Source organism: Spodoptera frugiperda, chromosome 3 (assembly GCF_023101765.2).
Source record: "Spodoptera frugiperda isolate SF20-4 chromosome 3, AGI-APGP_CSIRO_Sfru_2.0, whole genome shotgun sequence".
NCBI lineage: Eukaryota > Metazoa > Arthropoda > Insecta > Lepidoptera > Noctuidae > Spodoptera > Spodoptera frugiperda.
Genome location: NC_064214.1, coordinates 6,490,503 through 6,515,756, shown reverse-complemented (window position 1 = coordinate 6,515,756; position 25,254 = coordinate 6,490,503). Strand labels below are relative to the sequence as shown.

Here is a 25,254-nt window from a genome sequence, read left to right as displayed (position 1 = left end):
GTTGCAGGTGGTTTACCGGGCGTGAGCGGCGGCGACGGCACGCGTCCGGAACGACCTTACTTCGACGACGTGTCGCCTCGGAACGTGTCCGCCGTCGTCGGACAGGCAGCCGTGCTCCGGTGCCGGGCCAAGCACATAGGGAATAGAACAGTGAGTATCTACGGTGAATAATGTCACCTGTGGGTAAAACCTTCGTCTTTCTTGCTTGTTCGAGTTAACTTCAGTAAAGAAGGTTCAAAAAGGTCTTTGGTCTGATTGGAGTAGATATTTTACTCTTTCCTTCATACTTCCTGACAAAATAATTCTTTTTTACTAACAATCAATTTAAGTCAGCAAAATATCCCTAAAGAATAAATATAAACATTCCGCTGCAGCGCTATGCTGCGACTTCTAATTTAAATTTATTTGCGCAAGACCCGACTCTTTTCATCCGTTTGCGCCATAAATCAGCTATAAAATAGTGTAAGAAGTAGTCTGCAGTGAACTAGTTACCTAGAATAAATAGCAGTTCATAGAGTGACAACAAACCGAGCAGACGCCGCTGCCGTCGCCTCTCGATCCTCGCCGTCCACTTCAAATAACAAACTTGTACAGTATCAATTACGAAAAATTTCTGTAATATAACCATGTTATTTCGATGTGTTCTCTACTTTATACAATCATTGTAAATGTGAGAGCCCTGTAATTAACTAAAATCAAATTAGACTAGTAGAATGCATTTATGTCAGCTTGGAGTTGTCATGCTCACTCAAAGGTCTCATTGGCGGTGGCACGGGCATTGGATCGCTCGATTCCCTGCAACATGGTTGAGTTGGGCGGTGCTGGTGTACGTGTCATGTTCGTGAACGGGCGCTGTCAACTGGGACTGGTCAGCTCCGGACTGCATTAATTTTTATTGTCCTCTAGGTTATTTTCTTTTTCTATCGCTTCGACTGTATATTAGTTTTACATTGTTCTCACATAGTTGAAGTAATCGAAACAATGTAACCAAGAATTGTATTGTAAATCTGATTGAAAAAGAGTAACCTATGGAGTTTCTTGCTCGTTCTTCTCCATAGGAATCTACACTTTGGAACGAGCAAATAGCTTCACTAGAGGACTGACCGACAGACAGACGTTATTAATATTATTATATTTGCTTTGACGTTCAAAAGTGCCTTTCTGGTCTATTTGAAAAATAAATGATTTTGACTTTTGACTTTTGATTACCAACTGAACCTGAGGATATTTACTACTGTATTAATTACTCCCTCTTACTATTTCTATTGATCGCACTCCTAAATCAAAACTTGGAATCCCTTAATCAAGATTTACAACTATCGCCTGAGACATGTTACAAGTCCGAGGCATTCCATCAACATAATCCGAAACATAAATTACTATTATTACGCCAATGATTGCGGTCATATCCCCTTCGGTCAGTCGACCGAGATATTAACCCAAGCGGTTATTATCTTAGTCATTAATACCTTGATTACTATGCTCTATACATACGCTTTGTAACTAAGCCAACACCAGCAATGTATGCGTACATGACTGATGCATCGCTTCTACTGTGATTGTATGTACAAATATAATGCACTCTACGTTAATGAAATCTTTCCAATGAACACACGGGTGTCAAATTACCAGTAAAACATAATTTTCTTTGATCGTGTATTCTGACTTTATATGAAACATGAACCTGAGCGGACCGCCGAAACAGATTGGAACATACAAATCAAAATTCACATGACCTCTGCTCCCATAAGGGCTGCAGGCCACCTGGCAACCTCTCGAAATATCATTTTTCAATGTCGATGTCCTCATTGGTTCGATATCCCTCCTCAGGTTCGGTCCACTGGCCGCCATATTAATGGTTGAGGGATCCCCAACCCATTCGAGAAAATAAATAGCCATCTGACATGTCCTACGATGCATTATAATATATTGTTCGGCATGGATTATCTGCCGTCATTTTCTTGTAAAAAGGCCTCGTGGATTACGAACCCCTTTTTAGGATTTTTTTCTGTTTTTATGCCGTCGTGATGGGGTTTCTGTGTTGGGCTCAATGTATGCTGAGTGGAAACGGTTTAAGTTACTGACGTTTTTATAAGCTTTTGTTGTTTTACAAGATAATGGCTGTGCGGGTAAAACGTACGGGGAAATGCATGTACTCGTATGTGTAAATATATTTCAGTTAAATGATTACAATAATTTTATTATGTTAATTAAGTCCGCAGTGATAAAGCTGCTGCCACTTAAATCAGGAATCGATACAATTTAACCAAAATGTTTCCTCCATATAAACATTCTTTCAATCGTAAAATTACCGAAAATCAACGCTGAAATGACCCTTGTAATGGACTGATATTGTCATAATGATCATACTCGTTAAAATAGCTTTAACAGCAATTTGGCACAAATGTACTATTTGGGTCACCGCAGGCGATGCCGGTACACCTTTATGTATAGTTATATCGCCCGTGTTTCCTCCTCCACTGGCTGCGGACTTGTTTTGTCCAATATTGTGTAATTTATAAACATTGCTTTATTCGCACAGTATTGCCTGTTTATTTCTCCCCCTTCCTGGACGTTCCCGGTGAAGTGAAGTTCATCGATTTTATTTGATCTCCTCTAAGAATTTCATAAAGTGTGTCAAAGCTTTATAGGTTCAAAGACACGTATTCAGTTTGTGAGTAAGGTTGTATAAAGTGCGCCATTTGTTGTAAATAAACATTTAGCACCGTCCATTGTCATAAACTCGCGGATGATCTTAGTAAATCCTACACATTTCCTTCTCTGAATACACCGCGAGCAGGACAGAATAAATCTTCCTTAGCCCTTGACGAGGATAATAAAATAAACAAATATCCGCACAGTTTTTGCGGAAACATAAAGCGACGTCGACTGACCCATTTCAATGCTGAGGTTAATTCATCAAATTTCTGCAGGCGCTCGAGAGGAATTGAAAAAAACCTCTCAGTCGCTTAGCCGTTACTTAATTTTATTATTTTAAAGGCTGTAAACAGTCTGAGGACGTTCCATCTTGCTTAATTACAGGGCGGACTTACGGGCTCACCCCAGCTTACTCTAATTACGTAGAAAAACAAAAACCCAACAAAAGGGAGGGGAATTTATTTTCTAATTTCTCAGTCTGGAGAGCTCTCGAATTAAAAATATAATTCAAACGTTTATTGTCGGTGTAATTTTAATCAAAGGGCACGGGCCTATCTCTTTGTGATGTAGGCGCACGGGAAAATAAGTCGCTCGGCTCTGTGGGCCGGCGCTTTACATGTTTATATGGCTCATTCTAAGCCGGCACGATAACCTTGTCACGAGATAACCGAATCATCTGAACCGAATAACTTTGAGGATACACATACAATAAGTATATAGTTGGTATATTATATACACCAACTATACTGATATTGACAGCATATTGCCCCATATTGATAACAAAAAAAGTAAAGTTGTGATTTGCATCACGGCACCAAACTAGTGTCATATTTTCTTATCTTATGATAATAATAACAGAATCTGTTGACATATTTAGGTGTAACCACGACAAAATATTAACTGGACAAGTTTAATACAAAAGTGTCGCAAGTTGTGGCACAAGTACAAGTACGTGAAGGTGTTAAGTTGGCGACTTGTCCATAACTATTTCGGAGCACGTATGGACGAGTCCCAGCAGATTCACTGCCCGAGACTCGGCACACTATTCCCGGACCACACTCCAGTTTCTCCGAATTGATGGATAAAGGAATACTGAGGGAACCACCATATTCTATTAATATTAACAGACAGAGATCAATATTGGAGTACTAATCAAAAAGGGACCATCGCAGTGGGCCGGTATATTGAATACTGATGTTAACGATATTCGTCCTAATTTTAACAGACGAGAGAAAGGCGCTCCGAGTAATATGGAGTGGTTGCTAATTGATATTCGTCAGGTAAAGTTGGATTGCGAACTTTAGGCCGACTTTATTCGAAAATGCTGATGTTGGAGTCAAGTTGGCCGGTTTTTGAAGCCCACGGGACTAAAGTTGGTAATTCATGTTATAGCCAAACTTGACGCTCGGAATTACATCGGACGTTTGATAATTGAGTTATTATTGACGTTTGAGATACTGTATTGCTTTACGTTTTAGGCTAACTGGATGTTATTAAATTAGACATACGCGTAATTTGTATTTAGGTCTTATATTCTAGGTTAATTTAGGTTCTAATGATAGTGCTAGTGACCATGTCAGTATTTTGGTCTTATTGATGAAGCTTGTATCAATAGCAAGTCTGTATAGTCTAGCTCGTATCCGGACTCTAATAATATAATTAGGACAAAAATTTGACACCAGACAAACTAATCATATCATTCTTTATCATCAACATACAACATCAAACTAACCTGCCCCCTCTTCCCCAGGTATCGTGGATGAGGAAACGCGACCTTCATATCTTGACGTCGCACATCTTCACGTACACGGGAGACGCGAGGTTCAGCGTGCTGCACCCGGAGCCCTCAGACGACTGGGACCTGAAGATAGACTACGTGCAGCCGAGGGACGCCGGAGTATACGAGTGCCAGATCAACACGGAACCGAAGATCAACATGGCTGTGATACTTACGGTCGAAGGTGACTTTATAACGCAACTTGTATCGTGCCATTTGATATTGTAGCAGTTTCATTTGTGCTTATTGTTTGTTATTTGTTTTGGAGTTACTGAGATGATGGTGATGATCGGCATAGAATTTTGACATTATTATCATTAATGTCATCAAAGATATCTGAAATGGCAAAGAAATCATAAAAAAGATAAGCAAAATGAATATATTGTTATAATTTCTAACGTTACTGTTAGTTCAGAAGCTTGTATTCTGGCCGAAATTTACACAATAACAACAATTAAACTAGATTAATCTAAATCGCATTATTCGTATTTAGTATCGAAATTAAACCACCTGTCATGTACTGACATTGGTTGGGTTCATTATCAAGCTCATTTCGTGCTACATATTATAACAAATTATTTCGTATCAAATAAATGATATTTTGTACATTGCTACTAAAGATTTGATTCGGTAAAATTATGGTAACATTAGACTTCCTCACTTAATCTTGTTCGAAAACATAAAAAATCACGGATAAAACGAAAATTAAATTACAAAAATAAGTACTCGGGCACTTAGAGAACCTCTTAAATGTTTTAATTAGGAAAACAAGTTTGGACCTTGCCTAAAGCAAATATAAATTAAAGGACATCGGGCGTTTTTTACCCGATTTTTTAAAAGTCGCGAACATAAACCAAAATATTTTTAAATGATAGTGTTTGCAATCATATTTAATATTGTGTAGTTATTTTGATTCACAATAATGGGAAAATGGAAATAATTAGTAAAATGAAAATGATATTTTAAGTTGACTATTTTTCCTAATTACTAAACGACCGCTCAGTAAGTTAAAATATCACTCCGTGGTATTTTTATAAACCCAATCAGACTAAATCCGTCAAGTTGATGTGCATATTTCGTTCTCACTCTCGCCCATAGTCTTAAAACTGGTATTATGTTGCGCTCGCGCAGGTAGCTAGCTTATCTTACTACATCGCAGTCCTTCGTCATCATCATCGCAGTCCTTCGCCAAAAGTTAAGAGAAAAATATGTTGTTTTAATTATTTTTGATTCCCTTTTTCCTCTTCAATTATTGCCCAAAAACATTTATAAATATTTTTTAAATGTCCAATTTCTCCTTATTGCCACGACCCACAGATATGGGAACTATACCATTGTGAACTAGATTTAATTGCCTATCCACCGTACCTAATTTTATTTTTGTTCGCCGTAGGTAAGTGTCCCATACAAAAATGCCCGATGTTCTTTATTAACATAAAATGTTCCCAGTATTACTCCATACACAGCCGTAGAAACAAATTCCATACTTTTATCCTTATTACTTATTTATGATTAAATTTTCGTGAAAAAGTCAGCGTTAAAAGAAAACTGAGCTCAGCTTATTAACAGTAATAGACAGCTCTTTACCTCCTATCACAATAAGTAATTGTATTACGCTGTTATCACAAATTAGATTAAGTTAGTGAACATTAAATAAAGTGCATGCATTAAGGCAAATCACGAGTCTGCCATTATAGGCGCTCGTTTGTTCATATTATTAAACTGTAAGATGTTTGTAAATATAATCTGCACGTCAATTAGCGTACTATCTTTAAATATATACGAAATTTAATTACACGCATTTTGTTACAAAGCACATGCTACACTCAAACAGAATGTATAATGTCGCATTGAAATTGTTCCTACATATTTTACGAAGGGCGGGTCACGACGACCCTCGAATTACAAGCGAGGTAATCATATCCGGCAATGAAAACCTAAATAAAATGAGCGAAAATAGTAAAAGGGGTAAAATTGGAGGTACTTACGAAAAATTACATTTTGCTTTTATGAACTAAAATTGGCTCTACCTGTCCTAATGTAGATGGCAGCGAAGAGATTGTAATACGTTACGTAATAAAAATAAGGGTTGTGTTTGTGATTGTGCAAAACGTGTTCATACACATCTGTGAGTAAATATTATCACATACTGGTTAAAGCTGGTACTCTCGAATTGCCTAAAATATAATAATTAGCGTGTGATGTCCACTCATATGACATCAAAAACACTCGTAACTGGGAATAATATCGCACGAGCAAGTTTAAAAAGAAACATATCAGCCATTATCCGCCACGGCCTCGTGTAACAAGGATAAACAATACAAAAAGCCTTGGTCCTTTAGTCCGTGGGATCGTATATAACGCATGAAAAGTGACGATGGCGTAATCCGGCATTCATCTCTCGTCATATTAGTAGTGGGTCTAATGCCGCGGTACAAAGTGGAACACATCTATCCACGTCACTCGCGACGCGCGCACTCTTTGTATCACTCGCGAGTTATTTTATTAAAATTTTATGGCGATACGTTTTTATTAATAAACAGTATTTATTAATAAATATACAAAATGAACTGTTATTGCTTCGATAGTCCACTGTTTTATATTAATAAATCTGTGTAATAGGTTCTCAAATCTAATTTGGCCACGTTTTAATAGAGTTTTTTCTCTATAATTGCCCTTTCGTAACCTTTCCAAGCGTAATCTTGTGAAACTTTTCATTCAATTTAAACCTCATAAAGCGTCTTTAAACGTTCATAGACCTTTAAAATGGTCTGTAATAAGTTATTTATAAACGGTTGAGATTTTAAGCCGAGCAATTGCGATACGTTATTGGTGAACGTGACTCGAGGGATATTACTCGTGTTAGGGAGGCTTTGCTTTATATAATAAATGTGAAAATTGTTGCCAGACCAGTGACACTGACCTGTGAGTAGGAGAGATAAGTACAAACATCTATTGTCGTTATTGAGTCTGCGGGAGTAAGCCGAGTAACGTGAGACACGTACCTCCTAAAGCTTATACAATAAAATATCAAATGGAAAAATATTATCGACTTAATATTATTTTAATAAAAAGCAAGTGTAGTTTTCTTCGAAGAAAAGTGAGCATGACTGAGATAAAAGAGTTTTCGAGGTAGATCGTTATAGAAAATAATGTGTTGGAATCCAATTTCATAAGCACATAATTCTAGTGATAACATTTTCGAAGAGACTGCAATATGTGTGACCGCTGTAACGATATTATCTGTCCTCCATCATTGTCCTTAATTAACAGAGGCCTGACAAAAGCCCTCAGCATTACGAAGACATAAAATAACAATAACGCCGATGTGAAATATTTTCGTATTTAATTACATTTTGATACGTAATTATTGTCTCGTCGTCCGATTATTGGCATCGTGTCTTTAGGATTTCATCTGCAGACTTTCAATCTAACGTATCGCAAGATAGCAAATCTAACACTAATAATGAGTTAATTTCCAATAATATATAATAAATAATTTTAATATATTACCACGCTGCACACATCTAAGCTTTGTATAAACTATACGATTTCTTAAGCAAATAGGGCTTAAACAACTCAAAAACGCATCACCATCAACATAGAAATTAAACCTGATTCAAAATAAAATCAGAAAGACATATTTGAAACAAAAATAATAAAAAAAAAATATTGTCTTTTTATCAGAAACTGATAAACTATCAGATCTGGGGCGGAGCGTAATGAACGATCAAAGGAAAGTATCCAATATAAATGAAGGCCGAATGGTCCTCCAATGAATAATTTAAAGCAATCTTTAGGAGAGAATCGTTCCGTCATCAATTCAATAGGAATTATTTATAAAATCAATGTAGCTGCGTGAATTAGATTTGGTAGGATAAGGATCCCTTGTTACGACTGCGCATCTTGTTTTTATCTCTGATTGTGACCAATCATTTTTGTAGGAATTATGGTAAGTTTATGGAGATCTAAAAAAACAGATCTGGTTATATATGACTTAAAATATTCAGCATCGTAGGTAAATAAACAACTCATACATTTTTAATTTAACGACTCCTAATAATTGACCAAAATCATATTACAGCTTTTCGCTTAGTAACATGTCAGTCCTAAATGTAATGTTCATCTATTTAGGAACGTCTTATAACCTAAATACGGTATTACACTAAGCAATAGAAAACAAGACATCGTTCCCGTAAACGATTAGTGTGTACTGTGTCGGTAAAAGCTGGTAATTACTAACAGCCAGGAAAATATCTCAGCAGAACCCATTAGCGACGTAAACGGTGGTATTTTTTTATCCGATTATGAATCTTTAGAATTAAACCGCCGTCGGGCTCTTTGTAAAAACTTGGCGACAAACCGGGTCAAGGTCGGAACAATTGAGTTGGTTAATTAAACAAATTGCTACCTTCCAAAGTACCTGTGTTATTTTTTGTTGATTTCAAAAGAAAAAAACCGTCTCGAAAATAGATTAAGGTTTTAAGCTAACTTTTAAGTAATTGTCGACGTGAAATGCTATTAAAGAATTATGTTTCTACAAAAAGATGTTTCACAAAATCCTGTTAACCATCTTTATCGAATTATCTTCCTACACTTTTAGTTTTGTAATTCACTTAAGAGATACGAACGGTGTACTAAGTATTATCTACAGATATCGCAGAAATATAATCCAATCAAGTTCGAAATACGTATTCATCACACATTAAACACACTTCCCTGGAAAGATGCGGGACGGTAATTAAATAATCATTGAGAGAGCAATCACATGAGCTGTCAAAGTAAAATTCACGGCTGCGTTCAAATCAATAGGCACACGGTAGATTGGCCTGGAAGTACTGGGAGTCTGGGACTCGCACAGATTATTCAGGAAAAAATATGGGGAAAACTATTACTGTTATGTTTCAATGGACTGAGAAATTCTTGTGTCCTTGTTCATGTAGCAGGAAAATGCTTTTATCTTGCAAATATGTACGATGTTTACTATTCCCTACGCACTGATATAACAACGAATTTGAATCTTTTTGTTTGGCTTTATGTCAACTGAGAAATAGTATTGGAATAATTTTATTAATTTATTGTATACTCGCTGTAAATTATGGTTATACTTTGTGTGTGAGATATGAGAAGAATTTTCCAAGATATTATTTGTAAAAAAAAAATGAATAATATGAGAAAAAAATATAATAACTAATCCTAAAGCTAATTGTTCCAAGTTATTTTTAACATGCCACCACTCAGCTGTCACAGTATAGCCGAGCGAGACAGTATCACGACAAACTCCCGCTCACACAGATTATATAATAAAAAAGCATAACCCTTTTAAGTTAACCGCATCCCGGAAAGTTTAGAGCACACGCTGTTGTTGTCACTTAAATTTTATTTCATCGTTATGAAACATTATAAACTCGCCCCTACAAAATAACTCTATTCGTTGAGTGTTTGCATCGCCCGCCACTCACCGCCCGCCGCCCGCCGCCCGCCCCGCGCCGCTCCACAGCTTATGGTTTTAATTATAAAACGCGGATTATAAGTGCTTAGCGCGAATATTTCTATATTACTCACATCAGCGTAAGTTCGGACATTATTCGACAGCAGTATTATTGAATATCCTGATTTATTACTTCGCCTCTTCGCCTAGCAAAACGCTCAGATTTTTACCGAAAGTAAAGTATTTTACAAGTGAGTGGGTGTTCTATTTTGGGCGATATATTTACTTTCCCAGGATCTCAAGGGTTTCGTATCAGTTTCACTTTCCAGAATATTCTTCATTTTTGCTCTTTACCGTAAACTTTAAAAGAACAGCACAAAATTTTGTGTGACTTCGTTCTAAGTTGTGCCAGCGAGAGTTTTACTTTCTATTTTAACTGGAGCTAAACAAATATTTAGCAACATTTTGTTTTGAAAAGGTTCACTATGTTTAAGTTGGAAACTTATTTCGGAAATTAAGTCAAATTCTGATTATACAAATAAGATAGACAGAATACGACACAACAAATATCCATGAGGTAAATCAAGACTGGAATGGAAACAGAATGGCTGCTAGAGTTCCGGCACGAAGGATCATTACCAAGTATCTCGTCCCCGCGCTCACTAGACTCAGACTAGACGACATTACACAAGTTACATTCCGACAAGAAAAATGGACTCGATCTATTTTATATAATCCGGAGTGTAAGACTCAGAGTTCGTTATCGATTAGGTGACTTATGTGCCGGAACAAATCCGTTTCGTTACCAAAACCGCTGTTCCCTAAATGAGCACTATTTTTTACCGACTCGTTTTCATAGTAGCCAATTTGTTAGTGCACGCTTCGCCGCTAGATACATCATGCGAACCTCTCAAATTCACCTCACAGCCAATTACAGGGCTTGTTATTGTTGAAAAATGCCCGCCCATGCTTCACTGGGCTTGTTTCCTATAGTTTTATAGTAAATTATATTGAAAGAGTTCTCCGATTGCAGCTTCTGTAAATGTGAAACTCTCTGAAACTCATCGAGGCACAAAGTGTAAAAATACAAAATTATGTTTACTTGGATTACCAAGTGATGATTACATCACTGTTCAATTAACTCTCATGTTTTCTAACAGTGGATTCTACAACAGAATTTTCCAGATATATATACCACACTAATATTATAAATGTGAAAGTTCTTCTTTTGGATGTTTTTATGTTTAAAACTACTGAACGGATTTTAATGAGATTTGGTATACAGACGGTATGAGCTGACTTGGGCGATATAATACTTTTTATCCCACTGGAACGCGGGTGAAGCCACTGGCAGAAACTAGTATCATAATATAAACACTAATAAATATTGTGCGTGTAATTTATGTAGAGTAACAATATTAATTGGCACTCTGTCTACCAATTAACGTTGTAGCATTTAGCATAATAGGTATTAGCAAGTTTACTCCAAGCAACGAAGAAGAAAATCGAAAGACAATAAACCGCCCACACCGTTGTTGGCGTGCTACTAAATGTGGGAAATTTTCCTTTTATGTAATCAATCGAAAGTAGCTCACTAAAGTATAATATAGCGCTTGGATTTAGATTTCATCATAATATATAAAATTGACGATAGAATAATTGTATTTGCTCACACTAAGCACGCAGACATTATGGTAAGTGGCCGTAGACACTCTCCCTCTTCTCTATCCTATACAATTTTACTGTTCGTGGCGGGGTCTAAACTATTCTAATTGCTATTTCTCTACAACTCCCCAGTTGAGCTCACTCGAGACATAGTTATAATTCTATCACGTCATCCCCCATTTTCTAGTCTCTAGACTTCTGTACAAACTGTGATTTGAATAATAAACAGTGCGTCAAGGTCGTCCGCGACGTCGGTTTGCCAGTCACTCCCAGTTCACTAATTTCCATTCCATTGCTATGTCGCTGTATCGCTAATTCTACCAAATCTAATACTAGGTTCAACTCTTTCGATGCATCTCCGGTAGGGTCACATGCTGTTTTGTATTCCTCGCCCTCTCCTAAGCTGTTGTCTTGTGAATTCCAGATGAGTCCCTCATCCTCGCGACCTCGGCCCCGCCCCGCTCCTCAGGTACCGGTTTCGTATCCTTCTCTTCATTTTTAATTACATTTTTCATTTGTTTATTCATTAGTACATCATTATACTTTCATCTGTTCGTAGCGGCTTAGTTATCGTGTTTCTGTTGACAGCACGAGATGTTTTGTTCGATATTATTAGACGGACTTTGGCTGGGCATTCGAAGACGTAGCGCTTTTTGATTTGCATGAACTGGAAGTGCGATGGTCCATGCAGTAGCGATCAGTTTGTGTAGCCCATGTTTGTTGACCTCCATCGTCTGATTGTATAAAGTGTAGGCAGATGCATGATTGTCACTGCAGGTCGCGAGTGTACCTTACGGTTAATGAAGGAAAAAAGAAATACGGCTGAACTGAATGGATTCTAAAGTTGGCCGACGAGCTATTACTGTCAAATACTGCGCCACAGAAATGAGAATAAAATTTTATTGCCAACATCCAAATCGGTGGGTTGCCATAATAAAAATAAACGTTTTAGTCGTTACGTCAACCAGTGTTTGGAATTGAGTAAGTTAGAGAAAGCCATAATGCTAAGTTAAACACTTTTTAAAGTCAAATTAGGTTTAGTCAAAGTGAAATTGGCTCGACTTGGCTTTTAAAGTTGCATCATCATTATTGTCTTGTTTAAGTAGGCTCTTGAACAGTTACAAGGGATTCCAACTGAGATTTATTTACGAACAAACTTTAATGTATCTCCATGCAAGGGTAACTGCGTGGAACACACCATAAGTAACAAACCTTCAAGAAACTGATCTCATTAGATTACATTCATAAGTTTGCACGTAACATGTCCCAACAAAACTCATTGATCGAGAACTTTCAACCTTTTACCTTAAACAACGCAGACACGGCCCGTTGTAATACTCCCAATGTCGGTAGCTCCCAAATGTTACTAGTTTCATTACCTGAGATTTGAAAACCTTACCTATCAGCCCTGAATTCCCATTTGAATACGATTTGTAAATATGCAAGCATTTTCTAGTGTTTGTGCGATTGCTGTCACGGAATTGTGTACTGTAAAGTTATGTAGTGAAGGTTCTGTTTCATTTGTTGCAGCGGCTGCGGCGACCATATGGGGTTCGCAGGACGTGTACGTGAAGAAAGGCAGCACAATATCGCTGACGTGTTCAGTGAATGTGCACTCGTCGCCGCCCTCCACTGCCTCAATTTTATGGTAAATATTATTGTTCGCAATATTTACGTGGACGCCGCTGATACCTGCCCACATACGTGTGTGTTTGACCTGGTTTCTATTTCACTGAATTTTACTCCGCAGCTCCAACCTGTGTTTGGGTTTTGTTTGAATTTTGTCTTAAAATGTTAAGTTTATGTATTACTTTGCAAACACTACATATCTTCCGACATATCTTCCAATAGGTACCACGGTAACTCCGTGGTGGATTTCGACTCCCCTCGCGGGGGGATCAGCTTGGAGACGGAGAAGACTGAAGGTGGCACCACCAGCAAGCTGCTGGTCACGAAGGCTGCGCTGACGGACTCCGGCAACTACACCTGTGTGCCCAACAATGCTCACCCCGCCTCTGTGTCCGTGCACGTGCTCAATGGTCAGTACATACACATTCAGATTACGCTAGTTAGATCGTAGTTCTCAGTTCTATATCTATTGTTTTATGATGAATTCGATTCACAAGTTATGCTGTTTGACTATCGAGTATTTCGCACAGTATGAAATTCTTGGAAAAGATAGTGATCACAAATATGCATCGTATTGTTTGCTGCCAGTTTGAGTATTCGGGTCAGCTGTGGTATTGGTACGCATACAGCAGAATGTCATGTGTTTGCGTTTGATGCAGGCGAGCACCCAGCGGCGATGCAGACGAGCAACCGAGCGTCGTCCTACCTCACGTCACAGCTGAGCTGTGCCATCGTCACCTACCTGCTGTCGTCGGCCGTCTGCAGATGATCGGCTTAACCGCCAGATGTCGCCGCGCGCCGGGGGCACGGAGCGTCCTTTATTTACCGAGCATTCCTTTTTATTGTAACACGACATTCCAGTCACAGAAACCGGATAAAAATATATTTCTTCGTTATTTGAATGTTTACTTTATAAAGTCAGAAATGTAATTTGTTACGCAAGTTATTTGATTAGTATAATTAAATGTGCAAATCCTTTTGGCATGTAATACAGTTTCAATATTGAAACAGGACTCGTTGCTCGCTCGCTCTCTTTTACTGTTAGCACAAATATCAGTTTATAGATAGGTACATACAGACGGACAAATTGAGTTACTTTATTAATTTAGAAGTGGAACTCTTCCGACATTGACACGGTGAAGTAAATTGTGATAATATTGTGTTGTAATATGAACCATTCACTAGAACTAGTACGGCTCCGACCCCATCGAACGTTGTAGACTTAATATTAAACTAATGATAGAAGTAATTTAGGAATTGTTATTAAATTAATTGACATTTTTGCAAAATTTGTGATTTATTACGACGGCCAGTATTATTGTGTTTTATTCGAAATGAAATGTGATTTCGTTGAACAATGCTCATTAAGTTATTATTGTGACTTAGTACAATTCTCGGAACGTAATGAACAATTTTGTTGACGAATTATTGTTTAAGACACGAGTGAATGTATAACATTTTTTGTAAATAACGTAAACCATACGTAATAATGTAGAATAAATAAAGTTTATATCAGATCGCATTGTAAATATTTCGTATTGTTGTAAATACAAAATAAATGAGTTTAATCATAAGTTTGGATAATGAAGTACCTAGTCATTCTACCATTCGAGTGGTGAAAAACTGTTTTTCTTATTTTGTTCTTAGAACAACCTATTTATCTAAACTAAAGCCTCTTTTCATTGGAAATGGAACGTTTAAATGAATAAAACATGTAAGTAGCATGTGCTTGTAGCGCGGTCTGTGGTAGGAATTTCTGTGAAACACAAAGTAATTTTAAGCTTGTGAATGAGTGAATAGTGCTACTTATATATAAGTTTAAAACATTTAAGTTGCTGTTACGCCATATCTTATTATAAAAAAGAACGTTTATCTTGTGTAAATTTCCAGTGATTGCGTACATTACGCAACAAGTCCTGTTAACATAAGGACCATTTAACGCACACAAAGTCCTCCATCCCCCGTCCTACTTTATTTCCTAACTAATACGAGATTCACCTGTGGGTGTTGCAGTGTCAAATAAGTTTGTGTTGCGAGTTACAAACAGACAACTTACCCAACAAGCCTACGGTGGAAGTTTGCCTGCGCGAGCTCACGCCGCCGCCGCTGTACCAAACTCGCTGCTCTCGTGTAATAAACATTACAAACACAAATACAACGCAACCCAATTTCCAATGACGAGAGGCTTGAACCTGTAATTACTAGGGAATAACGACAAATAATTATTAAGAATCTATTGACTGTTTTCCACTAAAACTTTTATGTATAAATTGAATTTTCATCGCAGGTAATAGAATTTAATTTCCATGTTAATCTAGACCCGTACAGAGTCAATTTACGCTGCGTAAAACGAGACTTATTAGGTTTACGGCGAAGTAAATTTGGGGTTATTTAAGGCGGAGTGTCTAATTGATTTTCTCGCGTCGCTCGTTACTTACGCGGCGTACATTGAGCGCGTACACTTGACTAGACGCCCGCGCCGCGCCGCGCCGCGCGTCACCGCGTGCCGCCGTGCCGCGCCGCGCCGCCTGCTCTACACTTTTTCCATCTTCTTGTATACTTGTAAAGTAGTTTAATACTGAAATATTGCGATAGTACGGTAGCAGAAATATACCTAGCTATGTTCCTTTAAATAACGCGTAGTATGATGTTATTAATGTAATTCGACGACTAATTTGTACGATTGATGGACGGAACGTTTTTATTATTGTGGCTATTACTGAGTACCCACAACACTGATTAATGAAAGGGTTGATTTAATTTGTTTTGTATCTTGTACATAAATTGTAATAAGAAAAAAGGGAGTATTAATAAATATTATTAAAAAAACTTTGGATTTTATTTCATGAACGACAGCTATCAGCAGCGGGCTCCGGATCCAAATGAAAAGTGAGTGTGAGTGAAATACACATTGACATTCCATATTGCTAAATAACGAGGCACGCTGCCACGCCGCGTCCGCATCGGGTACATTACATCGCGGCGCGGGGCGCGGGGGAGCAACATTTGATACATTGTTATTATTTTTTGCATCCAACCGAATATGCGAAACATGTAAACGCAAAATGAAATCAAATACGGCCCGTATGAAGCACTCAGGTGAACATCTTATTTGCTTTTTTTCATAATAAAATCGCATTAAAACCAACTCAGGAAAGCGATTTAGTACGAGAATAAGCAAAAATATATCTTCACTCTTTTGACGCGGGAGTGCCAATCTCAGAAATTATATTTTTCTTTCCATAATCTCGCTAAGTACAATATTTTCTTTGGGAGGAATGAAACCGTCGGCGGTATCAACTGGTTGCTACCTTATAAGCCGGCGTCTCGATGTGATGACACACGCGCCGCGTGTACTTAGATCGCTGGATTACCGCCGAGTGTGCGCCATGCTTTATTTCCTTCTGATCACATTTCATAGGAGTTTCATAATCTTCAGTAGCTATTCTGATTCATGGATATCTGAGTCTGTATCCAGGTTTCTGTATAAATCATAATATCATGGACTTTTATTTAGTATTAGGTTGATGAACTGACTTGACCAAACAATAGGTGTCTGGTTTATTTTTTTTATCAAATCTAAAAAAGTTAATTCTAAATTATACTGTACAATACGCATCTAATTAATCAGTACCCATCTCAGTACGCTCAGTTAATTAATGTGATCTAGTGAGTAGTACCTACTCCATGTGTATTCGCTCTAATGACTAACTATTCACAACCTGTAACCTTATTTAGCTTAACACTAAGCAAAATAAACTTCAATTTAACAATTTCCAAAGCAAATGCAGTGTAGTGAGGCTGGCTTCCACATTGATTTATCCCCACGAGTGGACAGCAATAGACAAACGTACAAATAATTCCGGCTCGCCGCTATCTAGAATGTTCGACCGAATAAACATGGCTTGTTCGCACAAGATTGCACAAGACTCCAGCCGCCGTACAAAGACTATCCTGTCTCTTGAGTATGTATTAGACAAGCTGTATTGCCATAAATTGTGACACAGCTTTGACTAACAGTCGCTTTCTATATTCAAACGTGGTATGAAATGTGACCAGTGTACCAATTGGCTCGTAACTTATTGAATGGCGTTCGAGGCTTCATGAATGAAATGTATTCAAAGAGACTATTGATAGCGACACACACTCTATCTCCAATAAGCGATTGAAATACGTGGTAAGATCATTGTTATGGAATTCATCGTATAATATTTCAGATCGTATCAAACCAATATTACACGAAAACTATACAAAGATACCGGAAGGATGATATAAGTTTTCCTGTTAATTGAAATAGATTAAGAAGAAAATAGATATAAATACTCAATCACAAAAATATTCATATTACCTAATTCTAAAAATTCTTAACCAATGGTATGGCATCTCCGGTAGGGTCACATGCTGTTTTGTATTCCTCGCCCTCTCCTAAGCTGTTGTCTTGTGAATTCCAGATGAGTCCCTCATCCTCGCGACCTCGGCCCCGCCCCGCTCCTCAGGTACCGGTTTCGTATCCTTCTCTTCATTTTTAATTACATTTTTCATTTGTTTATTCATTAGTATTTCATTATACTTTCATCTGTTCGTAGCGGCTTAGTTATCGTGTTTCTGTTGACAGCACGAGATGTTTTGTTCGATATTATTAGACGGACTTTGGCTGGGCATTCGAAGACGTAGCGCTTTTTGATTTGCATGAACTGGAAGTGCGATGGTCCATGCAGTAGCGATCAGTTTGTGTAGCCCATGTTTGTTGACCTCCATCGTCTGATTGTATAAAGTGTAGGCAGATGCATGATTGTCACTGCAGGTCGCGAGTGTACCTTACGGTTAATGAAGGAAAAAAGAAATACGGCTGAACTGAATGGATTCTAAAGTTGGCCGACGAGCTATTACTGTCAAATACTGCGCCACAGAAATGAGAATAAAATTTTATTGCCAACATCCAAATCGGTGGGTTGCCATAATAAAAATAAACGTTTTAGTCGTTACGTCAACCAGTGTTTGGAATTGAGTAAGTTAGAGAAAGCCATAATGCTAAGTTAAACACTTTTTAAAGTCAAATTAGGTTTAGTCAAAGTGAAATTGGCTCGACTTGGCTTTTAAAGTTGCATCATCATTATTGTCTTGTTTAAGTAGGCTCTTGAACAGTTACAAGGGATTCCAACTGAGATTTATTTACGAACAAACTTTAATGTATCTCCATGCAAGGGTAACTGCGTGGAACACACCATAAGTAACAAACCTTCAAGAAACTGATCTCATTAGATTACATTCATAAGTTTGCACGTAACATGTCCCAACAAAACTCATTGATCGAGAACTTTCAACCTTTTACCTTAAACAACGCAGACACGGCCCGTTGTAATACTCCCAATGTCGGTAGCTCCCAAATGTTACTAGTTTCATTACCTGAGATTTGAAAACCTTACCTATCAGCCCTGAATTCCCATTTGAATACGATTTGTAAATATGCAAGCATTTTCTAGTGTTTGTGCGATTGTCGTCACGGGATTGTGTACTGTAAAGTTATGTAGTGAAGGTTCTGTTTCATTTGTTGCAGCGGCTGCGGCGACCATATGGGGCTCGCAGGACGTGTACGTGAAGAAAGGCAGCACAATATCGCTGACGTGTTCAGTGAATGTGCACTCGTCGCCGCCCTCCACTGCCTCAATTTTATGGTAAATATTATTGTTCGCAATATTTACGTGGACGCCGCTGATACCTGCCCACATACGTGTGTGTTTGACCTGGTTTCTATTTCACTGAATTTTACTCCGCAGCTCCAACCTGTGTTTGGGTATTGTTTGAATTTTGTCTTAAAATGTTAAGTTTACGTATTACTTTACAAACACTACATATCTTCCAATAGGTACCACGGTAACTCCGTGGTGGATTTCGACTCCCCTCGCGGGGGGATCAGCTTGGAGACGGAGAAGACTGAAGGTGGCACCACCAGCAAGCTGCTGGTCACGAAGGCCGCGCTGACGGACTCCGGCAACTACACCTGTGTGCCCAACAATGCTCACCCCGCCTCTGTGTCCGTGCACGTGCTCAATGGTCAGTACATACACATTCAGATTACGCTAGTTAGATCGTAGTTCTCAGTTCTATATCTATTTGTTTATGATGAAATCGAGTCACAAGTTATGCTGTTTGCCAATCGGGAATTTCGCACTGCATGAAATTCTTGGAAAAGATAGTGATCACAAATATGCATCGTATTGTTTGCTGCCAGTTTGAGTATTCGGGTCAGCTGTGGTATTGGTACGCATACAGCAGAATGTCATGTGTTTGCGTTTGATGCAGGCGAGCACCCAGCGGCGATGCAGACGAGCAACCGAGCGTCGTCCTACCTCACGTCACAGCTGAGCTGTGCCATCGTCACCTACCTGCTGTCGTCGGCCGTCTGCAGATGATCGGCTTAACCGCCAGATGTCGCCGCGCGCCGGGGGCACGGAGCGTCCTTTATTTACCGAGCATTCCTTTTTATTGTAACACGACATTCCAGTCACAGAAACCGGATAAAAATATATTTCTTCGTTATTTGAATGTTTACTTTATAAAGTCAGAAATGTAATTTGTTACGCAAGTTATTTGATTAGTATAATTAAATGTGCAAATCCTTTTGGCATGTAATACAGTTTCAATATTGAAACAGGACTCGTTGCTCGCTCGCTCTCTTTTACTGTTAGCACAAATATCAGTTTATAGATAGGTACATACAGACGGACAAATTGAGTTACTTTATTAATTTAGAAGTGGAACTCTTCCGACATTGACACGGTGAAGTAAATTGTGATAATATTGTGTTGTAATATGAACCATTCACTAGAACTAGTACGGCTCCGACCCCATCGAACGTTGTAGACTTAATATTAAACTAATGATAGAAGTAATTTAGGAATTGTTATTCAATTAATTGTCATTTTTGCAAAATTTGTGATTTATTACGACGGCCAGTATTATTGTGTTTTATTCCAAATGAAATGTGATTTCGTTGAACAATGCTCATTAAGTTATTATTGTGACTTAGTACAATTCTCGGAACGTAATGAACAATTTTGTTGACGAATTATTGTTTAAGACACGAGTGAATGTATAACATTTTTTGTAAATAACGTAAACCATACGTAATAATGTAGAATAAATAAAGTTTATATCAGATCGCATTGTAAATATTTCGTATTGTTGTAAATACAAAATAAATGAGTTTAATCATAAGTTTGGATAATGAAGTACCTAGTCATTCTACCATTCGAGTGGTGAAAAACTGTTTTTCTTATTTTGTTCTTAGAACAACCTATTTATCTAAACTAAAGCCTCTTTTCAATGGAAATGGAACATTTAAATGAATAAAACATGTAAGTAGCATGTGCTTCAGGTGCGGTCTGTGCTAGGAATTTCTGTGAAACACAAAGTAATTTTAAGCTTGTGAATGAGTGAATAATGTTACTTATATATAAGTTTAAAACATTTAAGTTGTTGTTACGCCATATCTTATTATAAAATAGAACGTTTATCTTGTGTAAATTTCCAATGATTGCGTACATTACGCAACAAGTCCTGTTAACATAAGGACCATTGAACGCACACAAAGACCTCCATCCCCCGTCCTACTTTACTCTCCAACTAATACGAGATTCACCTGTGGGTGTTGCAGTGTCAAATAAGTTTGTGTTGCGAGTTACAAACAGACAACTTACCCAACAAGCCTACGGTGGAAGTTTGCCTGCGCGAGCTCACGCCGCCGCCGCTGTACCAAACTCGCTGCTCTCGTGTAATAAACATTACAAACACAAATACAACGCAACCCAATTTCCAATGACGAGAGGCTTGAACCTGTAATTACTAGGGAATAACGACAAATAATTATTAAGAATCTATTGACTGTTTTCCACTAAAACTTTTATGTATAAATTGAATTTTCATCGCAGGTAATAGAATTTAATTTCCATGTTAATCTAGACCCGTACAGAGTCAATTTACGCTGCGTAAAACGAGACTTATTAGGTTTACGGCGAAGTAAATTTGGGGTTATTTAAGGCGGAGTGTCTAATTGATTTTCTCGCGTCGCTCGTTACTTACGCGGCGTACATTGAGCGCGTACACTTGACTCGCCGCCCGCGCCGCGCCGCGCCGCGTGTCACCGCGTGCCGCCGTGCCGCGCCGCGCCGCCTGCTCTACACTTTTTCCATCTTCTTGTATACTTGTAAAGTAGTTTAATACTGAAATATTGCGATAGTACGGTAGCAGAAATATACCTAGCTATGTTCCTTTAAATAACGCGTAGTATGATGTTATTAATGTAATTCGACGACTAATTTGTACGATTGATGGACGGAACGTTTTTATTATTGTGGCTATTACTGAGTACCCACAACACTGATTAATGAAAGGGTTGATTTAATTTGTTTTGTATCTTGTACATAAATTGTAATAAGAAAAAAGGGAGTATTAATAAATATTATTAAAAAAACTTTGGATTTTATTTCATGAACGACAGCTATCAGCAGCGGGCTCCGGATCCAAATGAAAAGTGAGTGTGAGTGAAATACACATTGACATTCCATATTGCTAAATAACGAGGCACGCTGCCACGCCGCGTCCGCATCGGGTACATTACATCGCGGCGCGGGGCGCGGGGGAGCAACATTTGATACATTGTTATTATTTTTTGCATCCAACCGAATATGCGAAACATGTAAACGCAAAATGAAATCAAATACGGCCCGTATGAAGCACTCAGGTGAACATCTTATTTGCTTTTTTTCATAATAAAATCGCATTAAAACCAACTCAGGAAAGCGATTTAGTACGAGAATAAGCAAAAATATATCTTCACTCTTTTGACGCGGGAGTGCCAATCTCAGAAATTATATTTTTCTTTCCATAATCTCGCTAAGTACAATATTTTCTTTGGGAGGAATAAGACCGTCGGCGGTATCAACTGGTTGCTACCTCTTTAAGCCGGCGTCTCGATGTGATGACACACGCGCGTGTACTTAGATCGCTGGATTACCGCCGAGTGTGCGCCATGCTTTATTTCGTTCTGATCACATTTCATAGGAATTTCATAATCTTCAGTAGCTATTCTGATTCGTGGATATCTGAAACTGTATCCAGGTTTCTGTATAAATCATAATATCGTGGACTTTTATTTCTCTGGTTTATTTTTTGTATCAAACCTGAAACAGTTAATTCTAAATTAAGCTGTACAATACGCATCTAATTAATCAGTATCCATCTCACTACTCAGTTAATTAATGTGATCTAGTGAGTAGTATCTACTCCATGTGTATTCGCTCTAATGACTTACTATTCACAACCTGTAACCTTATTTAGCTTAACACTAAGCAAAATAAACTTCAATTTAACAATTTCCAAAGCAAATGCAGTGTAGTGAGGCTGGCTTCCACATTGATTTATCCCCACGAGTGGACAGCAATAGACAAACGTACAAATAATTCCGGCTCGCCGCTATCTAGAATGTTCGACCGAATAAACATGGCTTGTTCGCACAAGATTGCACAAGACTCCAGCCGCCGTACAAAGACTATCCTGTCTCTTGAGTATGTATTAGACAAGCTGTATTGCCATAAATTGTGACACAGCTTTGACTAACAGTCGCTTTCTATATTCAAACGTGGTATGAAATGTGACCAGTGTACCAATTGGCTCGTAACTTATTGAATGGCGTTCGAGGCTTCATGAATGAAATGTATTCAAAGAGACTATTGATAGCGACACACACTCTATCTCCAATAAGCGATTGAAATACGTGGTAAGATCATTGTTATGGAATTCATCGTATAATATTTCAGATCGTATCAAACCAATATTACACGAAAACTATACAAAGATACCGGAAGGATGATATAAGTTTTCCTGTTAATTGAAATAGATTAAGAAGAAAATAGATATAAATACTCAATCACAATAATCTTCATATTACCTAATTCTAAGTATTCGTAATCGCCAATGGTAAGTAGCGCGCTAAACCACATTCATACTCGGAGGTAGCAAGCGTGCAAGCTGGGAGCTGCAGCGAAGTGCGGCTTCTGCGATTGATGAAACGTTACAGCATTGTGCTGAGCAGGTACTACTTGTATCGATACTTCGTGCCACGCCCCGGAACAGATAACTGCGACCAACTGGTAGCTCTTTATTAGTTACATGCTATTCTGCTGAAAGAGACTCAAGTTATAGATACAAGTTGAACACAGCTCCTATGTTACTACGTAGCTACTTTAATTATCACTTAATGAATCAACTAACCGACGACGATATCAGTTTTGACATTTTTAAGCTCGCTTCACTGACAGACAGACTGACAAACTATTATTTATTTATTTTCAGCCTTGGTCGTCCCACAAACTGTTATATATTTCTTGATTTGTTGACGTTTCATAAGTAGTAGAGTATATAGTTTAATTGGAATAAATGAAAGCAAGGCTTGAAGGAAAGATAAAAGACTTTGATTTTTGCATTACTAGGACTGTTAAAAAAGTTAAAGAGGTTTTGTTAAACTTTGGGTCCAAACTAAAAAGATTATTAAATTTTCATTTTATAATCTTCTTTTGTGTATTGGCATAGTGCACAGTGTTGTTGTTGTATGCAAACGCTAACCATTGTTGCATTAGTGCATTATAGATAACTAATGAGGAAAGTGATCGCATTATTAATTCAAATTATTCCAATTTACCCACTGCTATTAAGATGGTCATTATACGGCTGATTAAGTTATTAATAATTAAATTAATTAGTAGATTCTGTGGTGTTTGTGAGCATACATTATAATGTCGCCTCGAGTGCAATAAGTATTATATACGTGATTAATGTACACACACTCCTGAATTAGCACGGGAGAGACGTATCGACATCGACATATCTTTACCTAATACAAATTAAAGGATAGCTTACATACATTATCAGCATTATACATTAACAGCCTATAAGTGGCGACTGCTGACCAACACTTTTATTACCATAAATTTAAAGAAACATGATTATTCAAAACATTAGATAATTATGCCTCACACTCGTGAGAGAAACTTCGAGCGTCGGGGATAGGGCGACAATCTCCGGCCACCGTAAGTGCGGGTCTGCGGACGGCGCGCAAGAGTAGCTCGCCGCCCGACCAGAACCAGACCCTTCGGAATGCCTAGCGGGTTACCGAAGCTCCAGCTCGAAAAACAGGAGTAGGAATGGGGTGGTTTTAAGTCAGTAAGAATCTGGCACTCCACCTCGCCTGAGGCATTGGATGATTTTCCCCCCTAAAAAACGCCACAATTTTACATTTTTAATTTAATAACCAGTTACGCCAAAAAATATATTTTTACTGACATTGTGCCTGTTGTATATTACTCATTTAACCTTCACCTGTCCGTCCTGCTGCCGGGCAAAGGCCTTTTCTTACAGGATTTCTTAGAAGAGGGAGATTTGATTGCCACTTGCTTCTGGCGATCTGACAAAATTTAGGTTTTGTTATGTCTAAATGTAATTAAAAAGTAAGTATAACAAAAAAAAAATAAGGAATGATATGTACTAGCTAATTTTAAACGTTCTGTCGGAATAATTTTACAAGCGGGTGTCTTAATTACTAACCTTTCCTTGTTTTTTATTCATTAGTATACATGTTTTTTAAAAACCCACAAAGTACAGCTCCTAGTAACAAACGAAAGTGAAGTTCCAAATAACTTAAGATATTTACTCAGCATGGGTAACAGAATAGAAAACAACAAACACGATTACTCGCGCTACATTATACATCCACTAAACATTTCTACGAAGTGTTCGCGTATCGAGCAGCTAAAAGCCTGTGTAATCATATAACCGCCAGGAATACAATGACCTTTAGATCCGGACCGTCCCCGGAGACACGACTACCTACCTATAAAGATTTCCTGAGAGATCAAGTTCTTACATGCTTAGTCATTTCAATAGAACAAATAGCTCGCGACCTCCGATTATTTACTACCCTCAAATACGATTGGCGAGCAAACAACGTAACCCTCGATATAACCGCGCACAACAATCCCTCCAGCGGTTCCTGGCGACTGTTTACTTGTCACAAAATAATAAGCCGTGGGAATATGGC

At 38.0% G+C, this 25,254-nt stretch overlaps 1 protein-coding gene across 10 annotated transcripts in view; it reads left to right on the top strand.

Moving 5' to 3' along the window:
* The window catches only part of LOC118273999 (protein sidekick-1), a 138,161-nt gene extending 117,401 nt beyond the window's left edge, over nt 1–20,760 (top strand). The window contains exons 3-8 of one of the 10 annotated variants that reach the window (XM_050705667.1): nt 8–150; nt 4,409–4,619; nt 17,612–17,656; nt 18,718–18,835; nt 19,027–19,214; nt 19,464–20,760. In XM_050705667.1, the coding sequence (XP_050561624.1) occupies nt 8–150; nt 4,409–4,619; nt 17,612–17,656; nt 18,718–18,835; nt 19,027–19,214; nt 19,464–19,573 (815 nt within the window). In that variant the 3' untranslated portion in view covers nt 19,574–20,760. Of the gene's footprint in view, nt 1–7; nt 151–4,408; nt 4,620–11,955; nt 12,001–13,040; nt 13,180–13,382; nt 13,571–13,819; nt 15,984–17,611; nt 17,657–18,696; nt 18,836–19,026; nt 19,215–19,463 lie in introns of those variants that run through there. The other 9 variants (XM_050705661.1, XM_050705658.1, XM_050705663.1 and 6 more) reach the window with 9 other exon arrangements.
* Nucleotides 20,761–25,254: the final 4,494 nt, after the last annotated feature.